This window comes from Coregonus clupeaformis, chromosome 19 (genome assembly GCF_020615455.1).
Source record: "Coregonus clupeaformis isolate EN_2021a chromosome 19, ASM2061545v1, whole genome shotgun sequence".
NCBI lineage: Eukaryota > Metazoa > Chordata > Actinopteri > Salmoniformes > Salmonidae > Coregonus > Coregonus clupeaformis.
In genome coordinates this window covers 43,946,691-43,965,007 of record NC_059210.1, presented here as the reverse complement: position 1 = coordinate 43,965,007, position 18,317 = coordinate 43,946,691, and the positions used below count along the sequence as shown (strand labels likewise).

The 18,317-nt window shown below is 44.6% G+C and overlaps 1 protein-coding gene across 6 annotated transcripts in view; it reads right to left on the bottom strand.

The window, feature by feature from the left end:
- Positions 1-18,317, bottom strand: part of LOC121531951 (voltage-dependent calcium channel subunit alpha-2/delta-1) — a 106,134-nt gene that overhangs the window by 10,458 nt on the left and 77,359 nt on the right. For all 6 annotated transcript variants that reach the window (XM_041837540.2, XM_041837543.2, XM_041837542.2 and 3 more), the window contains 13 exons: positions 16,787-16,847; positions 16,461-16,555; positions 15,762-15,843; positions 14,514-14,576; positions 13,453-13,556; positions 12,592-12,678; positions 9,845-9,912; positions 8,491-8,529; positions 8,336-8,407; positions 6,777-6,929; positions 4,997-5,049; positions 4,854-4,909; positions 4,242-4,368 (listed from right to left, as the gene is read on the bottom strand). In XM_041837540.2, coding sequence (XP_041693474.1) covers positions 4,242-4,368; positions 4,854-4,909; positions 4,997-5,049; positions 6,777-6,929; positions 8,336-8,407; positions 8,491-8,529; positions 9,845-9,912; positions 12,592-12,678; positions 13,453-13,556; positions 14,514-14,576; positions 15,762-15,843; positions 16,461-16,555; positions 16,787-16,847 — 1,060 coding nt within the window. The remainder of the gene's footprint in view (positions 1-4,241; positions 4,369-4,853; positions 4,910-4,996; positions 5,050-6,776; positions 6,930-8,335; positions 8,408-8,490; positions 8,530-9,844; positions 9,913-12,591; positions 12,679-13,452; positions 13,557-14,513; positions 14,577-15,761; positions 15,844-16,460; positions 16,556-16,786; positions 16,848-18,317) is intronic.

The following is an 18,317-nucleotide window of genomic DNA, read 5'->3' as shown; positions in this document are numbered from 1 at the left end:
GTCAATCACCATCGGTCTGGGGCTCCATGTAAGATCTCACCTCGTGGGGCATCAATGATCATGAGGAAGGTGAGGGATCAGCCTAGAACTACATGGCAGGACCTGGTCAATGACCTGAAGAGAGCTGGGACCACAGTCTCAAAGAAAACAATTAGTAACACACTACGCCGTCATGGATTAAAATCCTGCAGCGCACGCAAGGTCCCCCTACTCAAGCCAGCGCATGTCCAGGCCCGTCTGAAGTTTGCCAATGACCATCTGCATGATCCAGAGGAGGAATGGGAGAAGGTCATGTGGTCTGATGAGACAAAAATATAGCTTTTTGGTCTAAACTCCACTCGCCGTGTTTGGAGGAAGAAGAAGGATGAGTACAACCCCAAGAACACCATCTCAACCGTGAAGCATGGAGGTGGAAACATCATTCTTTGGGGATGCTTTTCTGCAAAGGGGACAGGACGACTGCACCGTATTGAGGGGAGGATGGATGGGACCATGTATTGCGAGATCTTGGCCAACAACCTCCTTCCCTCAGTAAGAGCATTGAAGATGGGTCGTGGCTGGGGTTTCCAGCATGACAATGACCCGAAACACACAGCCAGGGCAACTAAGGAGTGGCTCCGTAAGAAGCATCTCAAGGTCCTGGAGTGGCCTAGCCAGTCTCCAGACCTGAACCCAATAGAAAATCTTTGGAGGGAGCTGAAAGTCCGTATTGCCCAGCGACAGCCCCGAAACCTGAAGGATCTGGAGAAGGTCTGTATGGAGGAGTGGGCCAAAATCCCTGCTGCAGTGTGTACAAACCTGGTCAAGACCTGCAGGAAACGTATGATCTCTGTAATTGCAAACAAAGGTTTCTGTACCAAATATTAAGTTCTGCTTTTCTGATGTATCAAATACTTATGTCATGCAATAAAATGCAAATTATTACTTAAAAATCATACAATGTGATTTTCTGGATTTTTGTTTTAGATTCCGTCTCTCACAGTTGAAGTGTACCTAAGATAAAATGTACAGACCTCTACATGCTTTGCAAGTAGGAAAACCTGCAAAATCGTCAGTGTATCAAATACTTGTTCTCCCCACTGTATACACCTGTTCTGAAAGGCCCCAGAGTCTGCAACACCACAAAGCAAGGGGCACCACCAAGCAAGCGGCACCAGGAAGACCAAGGAGCTCTCCAAACAGGTCAGGGACAAAGTTGTGGAGAAGTACAGATTAGGGTTGGGTTATAAAAAAATATCTGAAACTTTGAACATCCCACGGAGCACCATTAAATCCATTATACATTTTTTTAAAGAATATGGCTTCACAACAAACCTGCCAAGAGAGGGCCGCCCACCAAAACTCACGGACCAGGCAAGGAGGGCATTAATCAGAGAGGCAACAAAGAGACCAAAGATAACCCTGAAGGAGCTGCAAAGCTCCACAGCGGAGATAGGAGTATCTGTCCATAGGACCACTTTAAGCCGTACACTCCACAGAGCTGGCCTTTACGGAAGAGTGGCCAGAAAAAAGCCATTGCTTAAGGAAAGAAATAAGCAAACATGTTTGGTGTTCGCCAAAAGCCATGTGTGGGACTCCCCAAACATATGGAAGAAGGTACTCTGGTCAGATGAGAATAAAATTGAGCTTTTTGGCCATCAAGGAAAATGCTATATCTGGCGCAAACCCAACACCACTCATCACCCCGAGAACACTATCCCCACAGTGAAGCACGGTGATGGCAGCATCATGCTGTTGGGATGTTTTTCATCGGCAGGGACTGGGAAACTGGTCAGAATTGAAGGAATGATGGATTGCGCTAAATACAGGGAAATTCTTGAGGAAAACCGGTTTCAGTCTTCCAGAGATTTGAGACTGGGACGGTGGTTCACCTCCCAGCAGGACAATGACCCTAAGCATACTGCTAAAGCAACACTCGAATGGTTTAAGGGGAAACATTGAAATGTCTTGGAATGGCCTAGTCAAAGCCCAGACCTCAATCCAATTGAGAATCTGTGGTATGACTTAAAGATTGCTGTACACCAACGGAACCCATCCAACTTGAAGGAAGCAGTTTTGCCTTGAAGAATGGGGACAAATCCCAGTGGCTAGATGTGCCAAGCTTATAGACACATACCCCAAAATACTTGCAGCTGTAATTGCTGCAAAAGGTGGCTCTACAAAGTATTGACTTTGGGGGGTGAATAGTTATGAACGCTCAAGTTTTCAGTTTTTTTGTCTTTTTTCTTGTTTGTTTCACCCCAAAAAATATTTTGCATCTTCAAAGTGGTAGGCATGTTGTGTAAATCAAATGATACAAACCCCCCAAAAATCAATTTTACTTCCAGGTTGTAAGGCAACAAAATAGGAAAAATGCCATAGGGGGTGAATACTTTCTCAAGCCACTGTATATACAAAAGTATGTGGACACTCCATCAAAATAGTGGATTCGGCTATTTCAGCCACACCCGTTGCTGACAGGTGTATAAAATAGAGCACACAGCCATGCAATCTCCATAGACAAACATTGGCAGTAGAATGGCCTTACTGAAGAGCTCAGTGACTTTTAACATGGTACCGTCATAGGATGCCACCTTTTCAACTAGTCAGGTCATCAAATGTATGCCCTGCTAGAGCTGCCCCGGTTAACTGTAAGTGCTGTTATTGTGAAGTGGAAACGTCTCGGAGCAACAATGGCTCAGCCGCGAAATGGTAGGCCACACAAGCTCACAGAACAGGACCGCTGAGTGCTGAAGTGTGTAGCGCGTAAAAATCGTCTGTCCTCGGATGCAACACTCAATACCGAGTTCCAAACTGCCTCTGGAAGCAACGTCAGCACAATAACTGTTCGTCGGGAGCTTCATGAAATGGGTTTCCATGGCCGAGCAGCCACACACAAGCCTAAGATCACCATATGCAATGCCAAGCGTCGGCTGGAGTTGTGTAAAGCTCGCCACTATTGAACTCTGGAGCAGTGGAAACACATTCTCTAGAGTAATGAATCATGCTTCACCATCTGGCAGTCCGATGGACAAATCTGGGTTTGGCGGATGCCAGGAGAACGCTACCTGCCGAATGCATAGTGCCTACTGTAAAGCTTGGTGGAGGAGGAATAATGGTCTGGGTCTGTTCTTCATGCTTTGGGCTAGGCCCCTTGGTTCCAGTGAAGGGAAATCTTAACACTACAGCAGACAATGACATTCTAGGCCAGCCTTTCTTAAAGTATGGGTCGCGTCCCAAAGTGGGTTGCGGACCTGCACAGAGCCCCTTTGTGGCAACAGTTTGGGGAAGGGCCTTTCCTGTTTCAGCATGACAATGCCCCCCATGGACAAAGCGAGGTCCATACAGAAATGGTTTGTTGAGATTGGTGTGGAAGAAATTGACTGGCCTGCACAGAGCCCCTTTGCGACAACAGTTTGGGGAAGGCCCTTTCCTGTTTCAGCATGACAATGCCCCTGTGCACAAAGCGAGGTCCATACAGAAATGGTTTGTAGAGATCGGTGTGGAAGAACTTGACTGGCCTGCACAGAGCCCTGACCTCAACCCCATCAAATACCTTTGGGATGAATTGGAACGCCGACTGCGAGCCAGGCCTAATCGCCCAACATCAGTGCCCGACCTCACTAATGCTGTTGTGGCAAGTCCCCGCAGCAATGTTCCAACATCTAGTGGAAAGCCTTCACAGAAGAGTGAAGGCTGTTATAGCAGCAAAGGGGGGACCAACTCCACAATAATGCCTATGATTTTGGAAGGAGATGTTCGATGAGCAGGTGTCCACATACTTGTGGTCATGTAGTGTATATGTGGTTCAGAAGAACAAACAGCCAACACTAAATCACACACATGAAGCAACCCTCTCCTCTCGTCTGTGGAATAGCTCTTTCTTTATGGTGCTCGTTAAAGTTTACATGTCTTTAGTCATTAATATTGAGGAGAAAAACGTCAGCCGCATGGGGCTCATATACCTACTGCATTTCTACCCACATTCAGCCCCCACACCACGTGTGAGTTGCAGCACATAAACATGGGAAAAGGTTGGGAGAGGGCTCTCAGTAAACATTGTTTCCCTCTGTGTGTTCAGCTTCTGAAAGATCAATGTAATGTGTGTCTGATCAGAGCCCAGCTGACAGCAGCTGCCTGGAAAGAGCTGGAAAACACAGAGGAGGGCAGGAAATTGACCCCATTCTGGATCTACAACTATCCAGGAAGGAGACAGGAAGGGGAATCTCCCTTATATCACACACACACACACAAACACACACCTGGAGCAGTTTCCACAGTCAAGGACTCCTGAGTAGGATCTCTCTTCGTTGTCGAAGAAGTACTGAGTCTGCTCTGTGATACAGCTCTCCTTAAACATGTTAGCTGACATGTCCTCATCTGAGTCCGCTAGAGAGAGAGAGAGAGAGAGAGAGAGAGAGAGAGAGAGAGAAAGAAAGAAAGAAAGAAAGAAAGAAAGAAAGAAAGAAAGAAAGAAAGAAAGAAAGAAAGAAAGAAAGAAAGAAAGAAAGAAAGAAAGAAAGAAAGAAAGAAAGAAAGAAAGAAAGAAAGAAAGAAAGAGAAAAAATTAGAAAGGAAGAGAGAGAGATAGAGGGAGGGAGAAAAAATTAGAAAGAAAGAGAGAGAGAAAGAGGGAGGGAGAGAGAGAAAACCCACTACTCTCACCATACAACCAAAAACACAAATCAACAAACAAGCAAACAAAACACATCTGTGATTACAACTCCTCCAAATAACTACACCAAAGCCCAATGATATTTACTCTATATTAACAGCCATTTTAGCGACAACAAACATAATGTACCTTTATAACTATAAATTCACTGTTGTGGAATCACATAATTACATCCAATATACCGTACCCTAACACTCACCTGCCTCTAGGAAGTTGGGGAATATGAGACCGTAAAAGAGCTGCTGTATTATTGACCTACAGTGACAAACAAACACATTACTGTTGGTCTAAACAGCAGACCATATATAAACAGTAGTTACAGTAACCAGCCCATTAACTCACCAGGCAGCAGTGGATGCCCACCAGCCTATACTCAGCATGTCTGCTACAGTGGGCTGGAGAGTAGAGAGGAGAGGAGCTTTGAGGGCACAATTCACAACATATGGACAAAATATACGCATACAGTGCCTTCAGAAAGTTTTCAGACCCCTTGACTTTTCCACATTTTGTTACGTTACAGCCTTATTCTAAAATGGATTAAATAAAATAAATGTCATCATCAATCTACACACAATACCCCATAATGACAAAGCGAAAACAGGTTTTTAGAAATGTTTGCAAATGTAAATAAAAAACGAAAATACCTTATTTCATAAGTATTCAGACCCTTCGCTATGAGACTCGAAATTTTGCTCAGGTACATCCTGTTTCCATTGATCATCCTTGAAATGTTTCTACAACTTGATTGGAGTCCACCTGTGGTAAATTCAATTGTTTGGATATGATTTGGAAAGGCACACACCTGTCTATATAAGGTCCCACAGTTGACAGTGTATGTCAGAGCAAAAACCAAGCCATGAGGTCGAAGGAATTGTCCGTAGAGCTCCGAGACAGGATTGTGTCAAGGCACAGATCTGGGGAAGGGTACCAAAACATTTCTGCAGCATTGAAGGTCCCCAAGAACACAGTGGCCTCCATCATTCTTAAATGGAAGAAATGTAGAACCACCAAGACTCTTCCTAGAGCTGGCCGCCCGGCAAACTGAGCAATCGGGGGAGAAGGGCCTTGGTCGGGGAGGTGACCAAGAATCCGATGGTCACTCTGACAGAGCTCCAGAGCTCTTCTGTGGAGATGGGAGAACCTTCCAGAAGGACAACCATCTCTGCAGCACTCCACCAATCAGGCCTTTATGGTAGAGTGGCCAGACGGAAGCCACTCCTCATTAAAAGGCACATTACAGCCCACTTTGAGTTTGCCTAAAGGCACCTAAATACTCTCAGACCATAAGAAACAAGATTCTCTGATCTGATGAAACTAAGATTGAACTATTTGGCCTAAATGCCAAGCGTCACGTCTGGAGGAAACCTGGCAACATCCCTACGGTGAAGCATGGTGGTGGCATCATCATGCTGTGGGAATGTTTTTCAGCGGCAGGGACTGGGAGACTAGTCAGGATCGAGGGAAAGATGGAACGGAGCAAAGTACAGAGAGATCCTTGATGAAAACCTGCTCCAGAGCGCTCAGGACCTCAGACTGGGGCAAAGGTTCACCTTCCAACAGGGCAACGACCCTAAGAACAAAGCCAAGACAACGCAGGAATGGCTTCGGGACAAGTCTCTGAATGTCTTTGAGTGGCCCAGCCAGAGCCCGGACTTGAACCCGATCGAACATCTTTGGAGAGACCTGAAAACAGCTGTGCAGCAATGCTCCCCATCCAACCTGACAGAGCTTGAGAGGATCTGAAAAGAAGAATGGGAGAAATTCCCCAAATACAAGTGTGCCAAGTGTGTAGCGTCATACCCAAGAGGATTCGAGGCTGTGTAAAGTACTGAGTAAAGGGTCTGAATACTTATGTAAATGTGATATTTCCGGGTTATTTTTTTATAAATGTGCTAACATTTATAGAATCCTGGTTTTGCTTTGTCATAATGGGGTATTGTGTGTAGATTGATGAGGGGGAGAAAAACAATTTAATCAATTTTAGAATAAGGCTGTAACGTAACAAAATGTGGAAAAAGTCAAGGGGTTTGAATACTTTCCGAATGCACTGTTTATGTAACATAAGAGGTAACCAAAGTAAAATAATGCATTTATATATGTGTGTGTGCTGTGTGTGTCTCACCACATAGACAGATCGTGGCCCTGCAGCAGCCTTGCTGTCTCTCTCAGGGTCGCAGACTGACTGGTAGTCGTAAGTCTTGTTGAAGGAGTACAGAGACGTGTTGACCAGACTGATCATCACGACTGGGTCCACCTCCCCGAAGAACTGACCAATCTGTATACAGCAAACAGAGAGAGCTGCGTTCAACTACCACACCTACATATTTATTCATAAAGAACTGACTTATCTATACACACTGGGGACAAGGTTGTACTCAACACACCCCACAGACACTAGAGAAGCATTCAACAACCAAAGACACAAAATGGATGCCTGCTCTATGCATTAGAAAGCCTTTGATCCAAAATGAATGGTGGAGGATTGGCACTACCTAATCCAATGTAACTCAGTAGAGCCAAGATATTCCATTCATTTGGATTGAGGCCTGCAGGATTCTCCTAAGAAGTACAGTAGGATATATAAAGCAGATTCAGCATGACTTTAGACCACATGAAATGTATGAAAACATCTGTCCAACTTTGATACAGGGGTGAACTCTCTCTTTAATAGGGGTTAGCATAACAGAGTGGGAACCTCTCCCTTTCTCGCTCTCTCTGATACTGTTCCAGAGACTGTACTCCCGAGTGGCGCAGTGGTCTAAGGCACTGCATCGCAGTGCTAGCTGTGCCACTAGAGATCCTGGTTCGAGTCCAGGCTCTGTCGTAGCCGGCCGTGACCGGGAGACCCATGGGCGGCGCACAATTAGTCCAGCGTCGTCCAAGGTAGGGGAGGGTTTGGCCGGCAGGGATGTGGGTTCGTTTCCCACGGGGGGCCAGTATGAAAACAAAAACATGTATGCATTCACTAACTGTAAGTCGCTCTGGATAAGAGCGTCTGCTAAATGACTTAAATGTAACTATTTACTCTGCTGGAGAAGCAGACTTCTGTGCTACAGGAGGTGTCAAACAAACTCTAACAGGACACAAGGGGCTCAGAACTATGCCATACCCATGTCATAAGGCTATATATGACCTATGTAAGTGAGTGATGGATTGGAGTCATCCAGGTCAGATGGAGAGAGGAACAGGAGAAGAGATCTGGTGGCCAGCCAAACCAATGAACAATTTTTAGTACTCATTCCAACAGGAGTGCCTTGGCTTTAGGACTATGGATGCATGTTCTACTAACTGCAGCATACTGTAGATGCCATGGAGCCATTTTCTCTTAGACCTGTGCTTTAGAGACTTGTTTGTTGTCATGCCAAATATGATATGGCATTGGTATTAATGAGTGTTAGAGACGCAGAGGACAATAAAATAAAATAAAATCATATCTTATCATGATAGTCAGAGGAGTTGGCTAAAAGCACATCCAGATCAGTTCAACAGATTCTATAAGGGCCAGTTTCCTGGAGACAGATTAAGGCTAATCCTCTCCATTGAGCATGTTTTTAGTCCAGGACAAGGCTTAATCTAGGTCTGGGAAACCGTCCTATAGCCAGAAAGAATGTTGACCCTGCTCTGGTAGGACAAACATACATGTCTGTGACAGAACAAGCTGATTGGCTGATGGAGACTCACCTGAGTGATATACTCATCCTGATTGGACATCAGCAGGAAGCCTCCATCATCCAGGATTACACAGTCAACGTGCTGCAGAGAGAGAGAAAATCAGTCAGTATAGAACATTATCAACATTTCAAAATATTTTTCGTAAGTAAGATAGGCCATAGTACCTTATCATTCTTCAGACAGCCACATATTTCATCCTTGCACTGCAAACACATCAGAACACAGGGTCACTTGTTGAGCAAACACAATACAGTGAGGGAAAAAAGTATTTGCTGCTGATTTTGTACGTTTGCCCAGTGACAAAGAAATGATCAGTCTATAATTTTAATGGTAGGTTTATTTGAACAGTGAGAGACAGAATAACAACAAAAAAATCCAGAAAAACGCATGTCAAAAATGTTATAAATTGATTTGCATTTTAATGAGGGAAATAAGTATTTGACCCCCTCTCAATCAGAAAGATTTCTGGCTCCCAGGTGTCTTTTATAAAGGTAACGAGCTGATATTAGGAGCACACTCTTAAAGGGAGTCCACACAAGTAATCAATCAATCAGATTCCAAACTCTCCACCATGGCCAAGACCAAAGAGCTCTCCAAGGATGTCAGGGACAAGATTGTAGACCTACACAAGGCTGGAATGGGCTACAAGACCATCGCCAAGCAGCTTGGTGAGAAGGTGACAACAGTTAGTGCGATTATTCGCAAATGGAAGAAACACAAAATAACTGTCAATCTGCCTCGGCCTGGGGCTCCATGCAAGATTTCACCTCGTGGAGTTGCAATGGTCATGAGAACGGTGAAGAATCAGCCCAGAACTACACGGGAGGATCTTGTCAATGATCTGAAGGCAGCTGGGACCATTGTCACCAAGAAAACAATTGGTAATACACTACGCCGTGAAGGACTGAAATCCTGCAGCGCCCGCAAGGTCCTCCTGCTCAAGTAAGCACATATACAGGCCCGTCTGAAGTTTGCCAATTAACATCTGAATGATTCAGAGGAGAACTGGGTGAAAGTGTTGTGGTCAGATGAGACCAAAATCGAGCTCTTTGGCATCAACTCAACTCGCCGTGTTTGGAGGAGGAGGAATGCTGCCTATGACCCCAAGAACACCATCCCCACTGTCAAACATGGAGGTGGAAACATTATGCTTTGGGGGGGGGGGGTTTCTGCTAAGGGGACAGGACAACTTCATCGCATCAAAGGGACGATGGACGGGGCCATGTACCGTCAAATCTTGGGTGAGAACCTCCTTCCCTCAGCCAGGGCATTGAAAATAGGTCGTGGATGGGTATTCCAGCATGACAATGCAAATCAATTTATAACATTTTTGACGTGCGTGTTTCTGGATTTTTTTGTTGTTATTCTGTCTCTCACTGTTCAAATAAACCTACCATTAAAATTATAGACTGATCATGTCTTTGTCAGTGGGCAAACATACAAAATCAGCAGGGGATCAAATACTTTTTTCCCTCACTGTGCTAGTTTCTTAACTATGGGGAAAAGTGTTTCCCTTACGTTGACTTTGATAGTGGCGTTCATGAAGCTGTTCATCCAGGCAGAGACGTTCAGTTTCACTCCCACCACTACAAGACATTAAAACAACACAAAAACATATTCAGAAACACTTTTTTATTGAATAGCCCTTCAGAGAATGATCAATTGTTGTTTCATCTAATTCTCCAAGCTGTCAGTTTTACTTCAGAAGTACCCACTGCAACAACTAAGTACCCAGTTCTCATCTATATTATTCGTAGCTGTCTATTTACCACCACAAACCGATGCTGGCACTAAGACCGCACTCAACGAGCTGTATAAGGCCATTAGCAAACAACAAAATGCTCATCCAGAAGCGGCGCTCCTAGTGGCCGGGGACTTTAATGCAGGCAAACTTAAATTTGTTTAACCTAATTTCTACCAGCATGTGCAACCCGAGGAAAAAAAAACTCTAGACCACCTTTACTCCACACACAGAGACGCATACAAAGCTCTCTCTCGCCCTCCATTTGGCAAATCTGACCATAATGCTATCCTCCTGATTCCTGCTTACAAGCAAAAACTAAAGCAGGAAGTACCAGTGACTTGCTCAATACGGAAGTGGTCAGATGACTCGGATGCTACGCTACAGGACTATTTTGCTAGCACAGACGGGAATATGTTTCGGGATTCATCCAATGGCATTGAGGAGTATACCACCTTAGTCATCGGCTTCATCAATAAGTGCATCGACGACGTCGTCTCCACGTTGACCATACGTACATATCCCAACCATAAGCCATGGATTACAGACAACATCCGCATCGAGCTAAAGGCTAGAGCTGCCGCTTTCAAGGAACGGGAGACTAATCCGGACGCTTAAAAGGAATCCTGCTATGCCCTCAGACGAACCATCAACCATTACGATTGAATCCTACTACACACGCTCATCAGATGTGGCAGGGCTTGAAAACTATTATAGACTACAAAGGGAAACCCAGCCGTGAGTTGCCCAGTGACGCGAGCCTATCAGACGAGCAAAATGCCTTTTATACTAGCTTCGAGGCAAGCAACACTGAAGCATGCATGAGAGCACCAGCTGTTCCGGACGACTGTGTGATAACCCTTTCCGTAGCCGATGTGAGAAAGACCTTTAAACAGGTCAACATTCACAAGGCCAGACGGATTACCAGGATGTAATACCTACAGGTTTCAAGCAGACCACCATAGTCCCTGTGCCCAAGAAAGCGAAGGTAACCTGCCTAAATGACTACCGCCCCGTAGCACTCACGTCGGTATCCATGAAGTGCTTTGAAAGGCTGGTCATGGCTCACATCAACACCATCATCCCGGAAACCCTAGACCCACTCTAATTTGCATACTGCCCCAACAGATCCACAGATAACGCAATCTCAATCGCAATCCACACTGCCCTTTCCCACCTGGACAAGAGGAACACCTAAGTGAGAATGCTGTTCATTGACTACAGCTCAGCGTTCAACACCATAGTGCCCACAAAGCTCATCACTAAGCTAAGGACCCTGGAACTAAACACCTCCCTCTGCAACTGGATCCTGGACTTCCTGACTGGCTGCCCCCAGGTGGTAAGGGTAGGCAACAACACGTCTGCAACGCTGATCCTCAACACTGGGGCGCCTCAGCGGTGCGTGCTTAGTCCCTTCCTGTACTCCCTGTTCACCTATGACTGCGTGGCCAAACATGACTCCAAACACCATCATTAGGTTTGCTGACAACACAACAGTGGTAGGCCTGATCACCGACAACAATGAGACAGCCTATAGGGAGGAGGTCAGAGACCTGGCAGTGTGGTGCCAGGACAACAACCTCTCCCTCAATGTGAGCAAGACAAAGGAGCTGATCGTGGACTACAGGAAAAGGCGGGCTGAACAGGCCCCCATTAACATCGATGGGGCTGTAGTGGAGCGGGTCGAGAGTTTCAAGTTCCTTGGTGTCCACATCACCAACGAACTGTCATGGTCCAAACACACCAAGACAGTCGTGAAGAGGGCACGACAACACCTTTTCCCCTCAGGAGACTGAAAATATTTGGCATGTGTCCCCAGATCCGCAAAAAGTTCTACAGCTGAACCATCGAGAGCATCCTGACCGGTTGCATCACCGCCTGGTATGGCAACTGCTCATCATCTGACTATAAGGCACTACAGAGGGTAGTGCGCACAGCCCAGTACATCCCTGGGGCCAAGCTTCCTGCCATCCAGGACCTATATAATAGGCGGTGTCAGAGGAAAGCCCAAAGAATTGTCAAAGACTCCCGTCACCCAAGTCATAGACTGTTCTCTCTGCTACCACACAGCAAGCGATACCGGAGCACCAAGTCTAGGACCAAAAGGCTCCTTAACAGCTTCTACCCCCAAGCCATAAGACTGCTGAACAATTAATCAAATGGCCACCCGGTCTATTTACATTATTGTACACTACTGCTACCCGCTGTCTATTATCTACTTTACCCCTATCTACATGTACAAATTACCTCAACTAACCTGTACCCCCGCACATTGACTTGGTACCGCTACAACCTGTATATAGCCTCGTTATTGTTATTTTATTGTGTTACTTTTCATAATTTTTTACTTTAGTTTATTTGGTAAATATTTTCTTAACTCTTTCTTGAACTGCATTGTTGGTTAAGGGCTTGTAAGTAAGCATTTCACTGTAAGGTCTACACCTGTTGTATTCGGCGCATGTGACAAATAAAGTTTGATTTGATTTGATTTCATAAGGTAATGGGGACAGTATTGTCCACTCACCAGCTGGTTTGAGGTTGACTCCATCTATGTTGAGGTCTACAGCCTTGCTCACCAGAATACCGGACTCATAACCTGACTCCCTACTCTCTGCAACAGAGAGAGAAGGAGGAAGAGGGAGGGAGAGCAGAGGAAAGAGTTTCAACACATTCACATACAGTGACATTTGTTTGACAATGACAGTAATTGTGTGAGGCTTGGTAAGAATCATGTTTGATAAATATAATCTTTGTTTGTTTGGTCTGATGTAACTGGATAAATGTTAATAAAGTATGTGTGGCTTTGCAGTATGAGTACATACTGCAGTATAGTATGAGTGAAAAACGGAATGTTACACTGAGGGGAGACTGGGCTTCTTTAACTAAGAAATCTGGTCTATAGAGTACTGTAATACTACGGGGACATATAGAGAGGGGGAGTGGAAAGTAGCAGAGAGAGAGTTAAAGAAAGAAGTATATCAAAAATTGTGAGTAGAGAGAGAGGGAAGAGAAAGGGGATGGATAGAAGAGGGGGATGGATAGAAGAGGGGGATGGATAGAAGAGGGGGATGGATAGAAGAGGGGGATGGATAGAAGAGGGGGATGGATAGAAGAGGGGGATGGATAGAAGAGGGGGATGGATAGAAGAGGGGGATGGATAGAAGAGGGGGATGGATAGAAGAGGGGGATGGATAGAAGAGGGGGATGGATAGACAGATGAGCGGGAGCAGAGAGAGGGGGGACTAGAGGCCTTCTCATCTCTGGTCTCAGCCAGTAGAGCAAGCCGTTTGTCCCCAGAGAGGTTTGCTGGCAGACCACATTGAGGAGGGGACACCGTTGGATCCCTACGTGTTTGTGTGTGTTTGGTGTGTATGTGTTAACCTACTGTTGAAGTATGGCGCGGTGAAAATATAGATGTCGTTATCCAGAGTCCTCTTGTAGAAACTTGAGTCATAGGTCTCAGCATTCTCTGTCCACTCCTCCCCAGCACTGAAACACACACGAACGCACACACATGTACACGCATACACACAAGCACATTTTTAAGACACAGATGTTTAAAAGATTTTATTCAAATGTAAGGCTACACTTTGATCAAAATAACAGTCACACCCAACGCACTGGAAAAATGACATGGAATTGGTCCAGAGATAAAGAACAAATATGTATGTTTTTTATGAACTTATTTTTACATATTTTCTTCACATGCAATAATAACTCCATTGAAGCCAGTCATAAAAAGCTCTATGCAAAGTTGTTTTCTAACTGGTGATGTGAAAGTTAAATTGCATGTTAGATATATAAATATAAGATAAACCTTTTTACTAAGATCACCCACCTAAATTCAGATATTCTCAACTAATGTTCAACATTGAAAACCTCAAATTGTATCTACAAACCTAGTACAAACTGATGCACTCTTAACAATCAACAAGACTGATTTGTAAGGAACTCTGGTCCCATTTGACATCTAGATGATATACATTCTAATGATAAAGATTTTCAGACAGAGAGAAGAGAGAGAGAGATAAAGAAAGAAATATAAAGAGAGAGAGAGAGAAAGAGAGAGACAGAGAGACAGCGAGAGACAGCGAGAGAGACAGAGAGAGAGACAGATAGAGACATAGAGAGGGGAATAGAAAGAGTCCATCTGTACTGAGCACATCTCCAGTGTATGTGAACCATATTGTGGGCTAATGGGCAGTAGGTGATTTGGGAGAACCAACTCTCCATGAAATGTGAAATGAGCCAGCAGAACAGGTTGGGAAGTAAAACAGTATCATATCCAAGCCAAACCATTATACACTTTAAAATAGCTTGTGCATTAGCCAACTCCTACCTGTATTAGTCCGTTGTCATGGCTTCTTACAATAGGAGTTGGCCACAGCACCTACAGTATGGGAGCGGTCTAATCTAACTAACTGGGAAGGAGAAATCTGAGCATACCTTCTTGGATAGACTCTGGTGATCCCTCCATCAGTGGCTACAAACCTAGCCAGAATCCCGCCCCTGGGAACAGAAAGAACACACAGGAACCAATCACAGTTCAATAGATGCGGTAAAGAGGTAAATAGAACTCGACCAAAACAATGGAATTACCATGGAAACGTGTGGGGGAAATGACAGTGGGGGAAAGATCCCCAATCTCCTCATTGCCCCCCAGCAAAATTACCCTACATTTAGGCTATTGTTTATATGTGTATTTCACACTATGTTGAGGTAAAATTACTATAATGCTTGTCTGGATGTCAACCTCAACACGTTCATGTCATCTTAACCAATCAACTGCATTACAGTTCAAATTGACTGACTACCACCACTGATTTCTGTATGCTAGCTATGCTAACCAGCTTATACGAACGGGAGTTAGCATTTAGCAGTCACTTCTTCTAAACCTGAAAAGGGACAACTTCTAAATGTTATGCAGCGAAAACAGCCAAATATCCAAATAAAACTTAAGTAACCACATTGTGGGTTTGTTACAATACATACTGTAAATCATGACGGATTTGACGAATATCCATTTGTTAAAATCTGATTTGTTGAATGTGTGCCAATCTGTTCAATGGAACCATTGACCCCATTGACCCATTTACCATATATATATAACAGAGGCTCAGGGACCATCTATACCAATCAGAGAGGCATGAGCTAAATATTCCACTGTCTTTGAAGCACATCTCTCTCTCCCAGGAAAAATCACTAGTCCATCTGAACAGTGTGTGTCTTGGAGAGGCCTACAGAGAGGCCTACACATCACTGTGTCCAGAACCTTTGAAAACAAATTGTTGTATTCCCAGAGAGTCACTTCTCTTTATGTCCTAATTCTGAATAGAGTTCTTTGTTCAGTAAATTGTTCCTGTTTATGTGAGCATGTGTGTGTATGGCGTGATGAACGCATGTTGATGTAATTACTGTGGTGTCTTCAGAACACACTAAGTCTTGGCATAGCTTGGCATGGCTGGTCCTGTGTCTTTCTTTCATCATACTTTATTGGTAAAACACAAGACTCTCACAGCAACAGACCTAGACATTAGCCTATAGCAGTACTAGCTGCCTGGTGTTTCTCCAATAAGACATCAACAAGATGGGGAATAGACTGACTGTCTATTTAATTCACGTAACTGATTCTCAACGCGTACATGTAGATGATGCATGATGGGCAGTGTGTGTGAGTTTGTGTGTGGCACTCACAATGTCTGCTCCTTCCACAGTTTGACCAGATCAGCGGTCAACCCAGCGTCCAACAGCAGCCTACTGACCAGAGTCACATTACCTAGAGAGGAAGACATTGTTACTGAAGTATCTTCCACAGTAAACCCCTTGGCAAACTGCAAGGATGACACATATAAATTAAGATGGCTTGAGCTTGCTTAGACAACACAGAGGACATTGCGATCCATTAGCTGACGCTGAGGAAGTTGATGGGATCTCCAGTAGCTGATACCCATTAGATTATGACCACTATAGAGGTTGTGAGTCACATAGTAGCATGACAACATCAGGTTCTAGAAGCTCAGTCGATCAGGATGACATCACCCCCTGGCCAGACTACACTAATCGAATGCCTACCACATTTGATAAGGTTGATGTCATTCCTGGCCAGACCAGACTAATCAAACATCTAATGCCTCTCTCTGACCTTCCCAGGGCTATGGAACACCATAACATCACAGCGGTGAGAAACCCTCCTGACTCCCCCCACTAACTCCTCCCCCTGGGTGGGTATACTGCCTAGTAATGACTGTATTGATCTAGAGCTTCTTTTTGACCTTGACTGCCTTTTGAATACAACAGGCAGAGGAGATGGAGAGATGGATGGAGGTGTGTGTATGTGTGTGGGGGGGGGGTTGTATGCGTGCCTGCGAGTGTTAAACAGGCATGGTAACTAACATGGCTCTTCCAGTGTGTTCCTGTCAATGAACTGGTTGAAGTCCAGGAGGAACTGGGTGTTGTTGTCGTTGTCCTTCAGGCCTTTGCAGTACTCCCTACAGAAATAGCAGATACTGTATATTAGCTACATTACATCTCAAATTCAACATCTGTACAACATTATACTCCTTTTATAACTTCTCCCTAATGCTACTCCGTGCTCCTCAATGCTGGCAAAAGCTGTGGAATAACCAGCTACTCCTAGCTGTAAGTACACTTCTGGAGTAACAATGGTTCTAAATGGAGGAGGGTGGAGGAGATTCAGATGTGCTGCTGTAGCCACTCACCTGGGGGCGATGAAGGTGTAGCCCAACTCATCAAACATCTCCACCTGCAGAGTATCCATGGCTGAAGAGAATAGAGAGACATCTTTAGAACCTTAAACACACTATGGAACCTTAGAATCTCAACACACTCATGGCCTATACTACATATCAGACTGATCATTATGGAAAGAAGAACTGAAAGATGAATGAGTGAAACAAGACATGACAGAAAGAGAGACAGTGATTATGGAGACAAAGTCCTATCCATCTTTAAAGCTTGGTATTGCCACTAGTCTGTCAGCATGACTTGTTATGGCTGTTAGGCCAGTGCACTCTGCTGACTGTCACTGTCAGGCCTTATCTAGAACAGGGCTATCCTTTAACTCACTGATATAGTCCTGGTTCATATCAACCACAGTCTGATCAGAGTGGTGACAGGTCAATGTGTGTCACACATACACACACACACACGTGCATGCGCACACACACACACACATACACACACACACAGTTGAAGTCGGAAGTTTACATACACCTTAGCCAAATACATTTAAACTCAGTTTTTCACAATTCCTGACATTTAATCCTAAACATTCCCTGTCTTAGGTCAGTTAGGATCACCACTTTATTTTAAGAATGTGAAATGTCAGAATAATAGTAGAGAGAATGATTTATTTCAGCTTTTATTTCTTTCATCACATTCCCAGTGGGTCAGAAGTTTACATACACTCAATTAGTATTTGGTAGCATTGCCTTTAAATTGTTTAACTTGGGTCAAACATTTCGGGTAGCCTTCCACAAGCTTCTCACAATACGTTGGGTGAATTTTGGCCCATTCCTCCTGACAGAGCTGGTGTAACTGAGTCAGGTTTGTAGGCCTCCTTGCTCGCACACACTTTTTCAGTTCTGCCCACAAATGTTCTATAGGATTGAGGTCAGGGCTTTGTGATGGCCACTCCAATACCTTGACTTTGTTGTCCTTAAGCCATTTTGCCACAACTTTGGAAATATGCTTGGGGTCATTGTCCATTTGGAAGACCCATTTGCGACCAAGCTTTAACTTCCTGACTGATGTCTTGAGATGTTGCTTCAATATATCCACATACTTTTCCTTCCTCATGATGCCATCTATTTTGTGAAGTGCACCAGTCCCTCCTGCAGCAAAGCACCCCCACAGCATGATGCTGCCACCCCCGTGCTTCACGGTTGGGATGGTGTTCTTCGGCTTGCAAGCAACCCCCTTTTTCCTCCAAACATAACGATGGTCATTATGGCCAAACAGTTCTACTATTGTTTCATCAGACCAGAGGACATTTCTCAAAAAAGTACGATTTCTGTCCTCATGTGCAGTTGCAAACCGTAATCTGCCTTTTTAATGGCGGTTTTGGAGCAGTGGCTTCTTCCTTGCTGAGCGGCCTTTCAGGTTATGTCGATAAAATACTTGTTTTACTGTGGATATAGATACTTGTACCTGTTTCCTCCAGCATCTTCACAAGGTCCTTTGCTGTTGTTCTGGGATTGATTTGCACTTTTTGCACCAAAGTATGTTCAT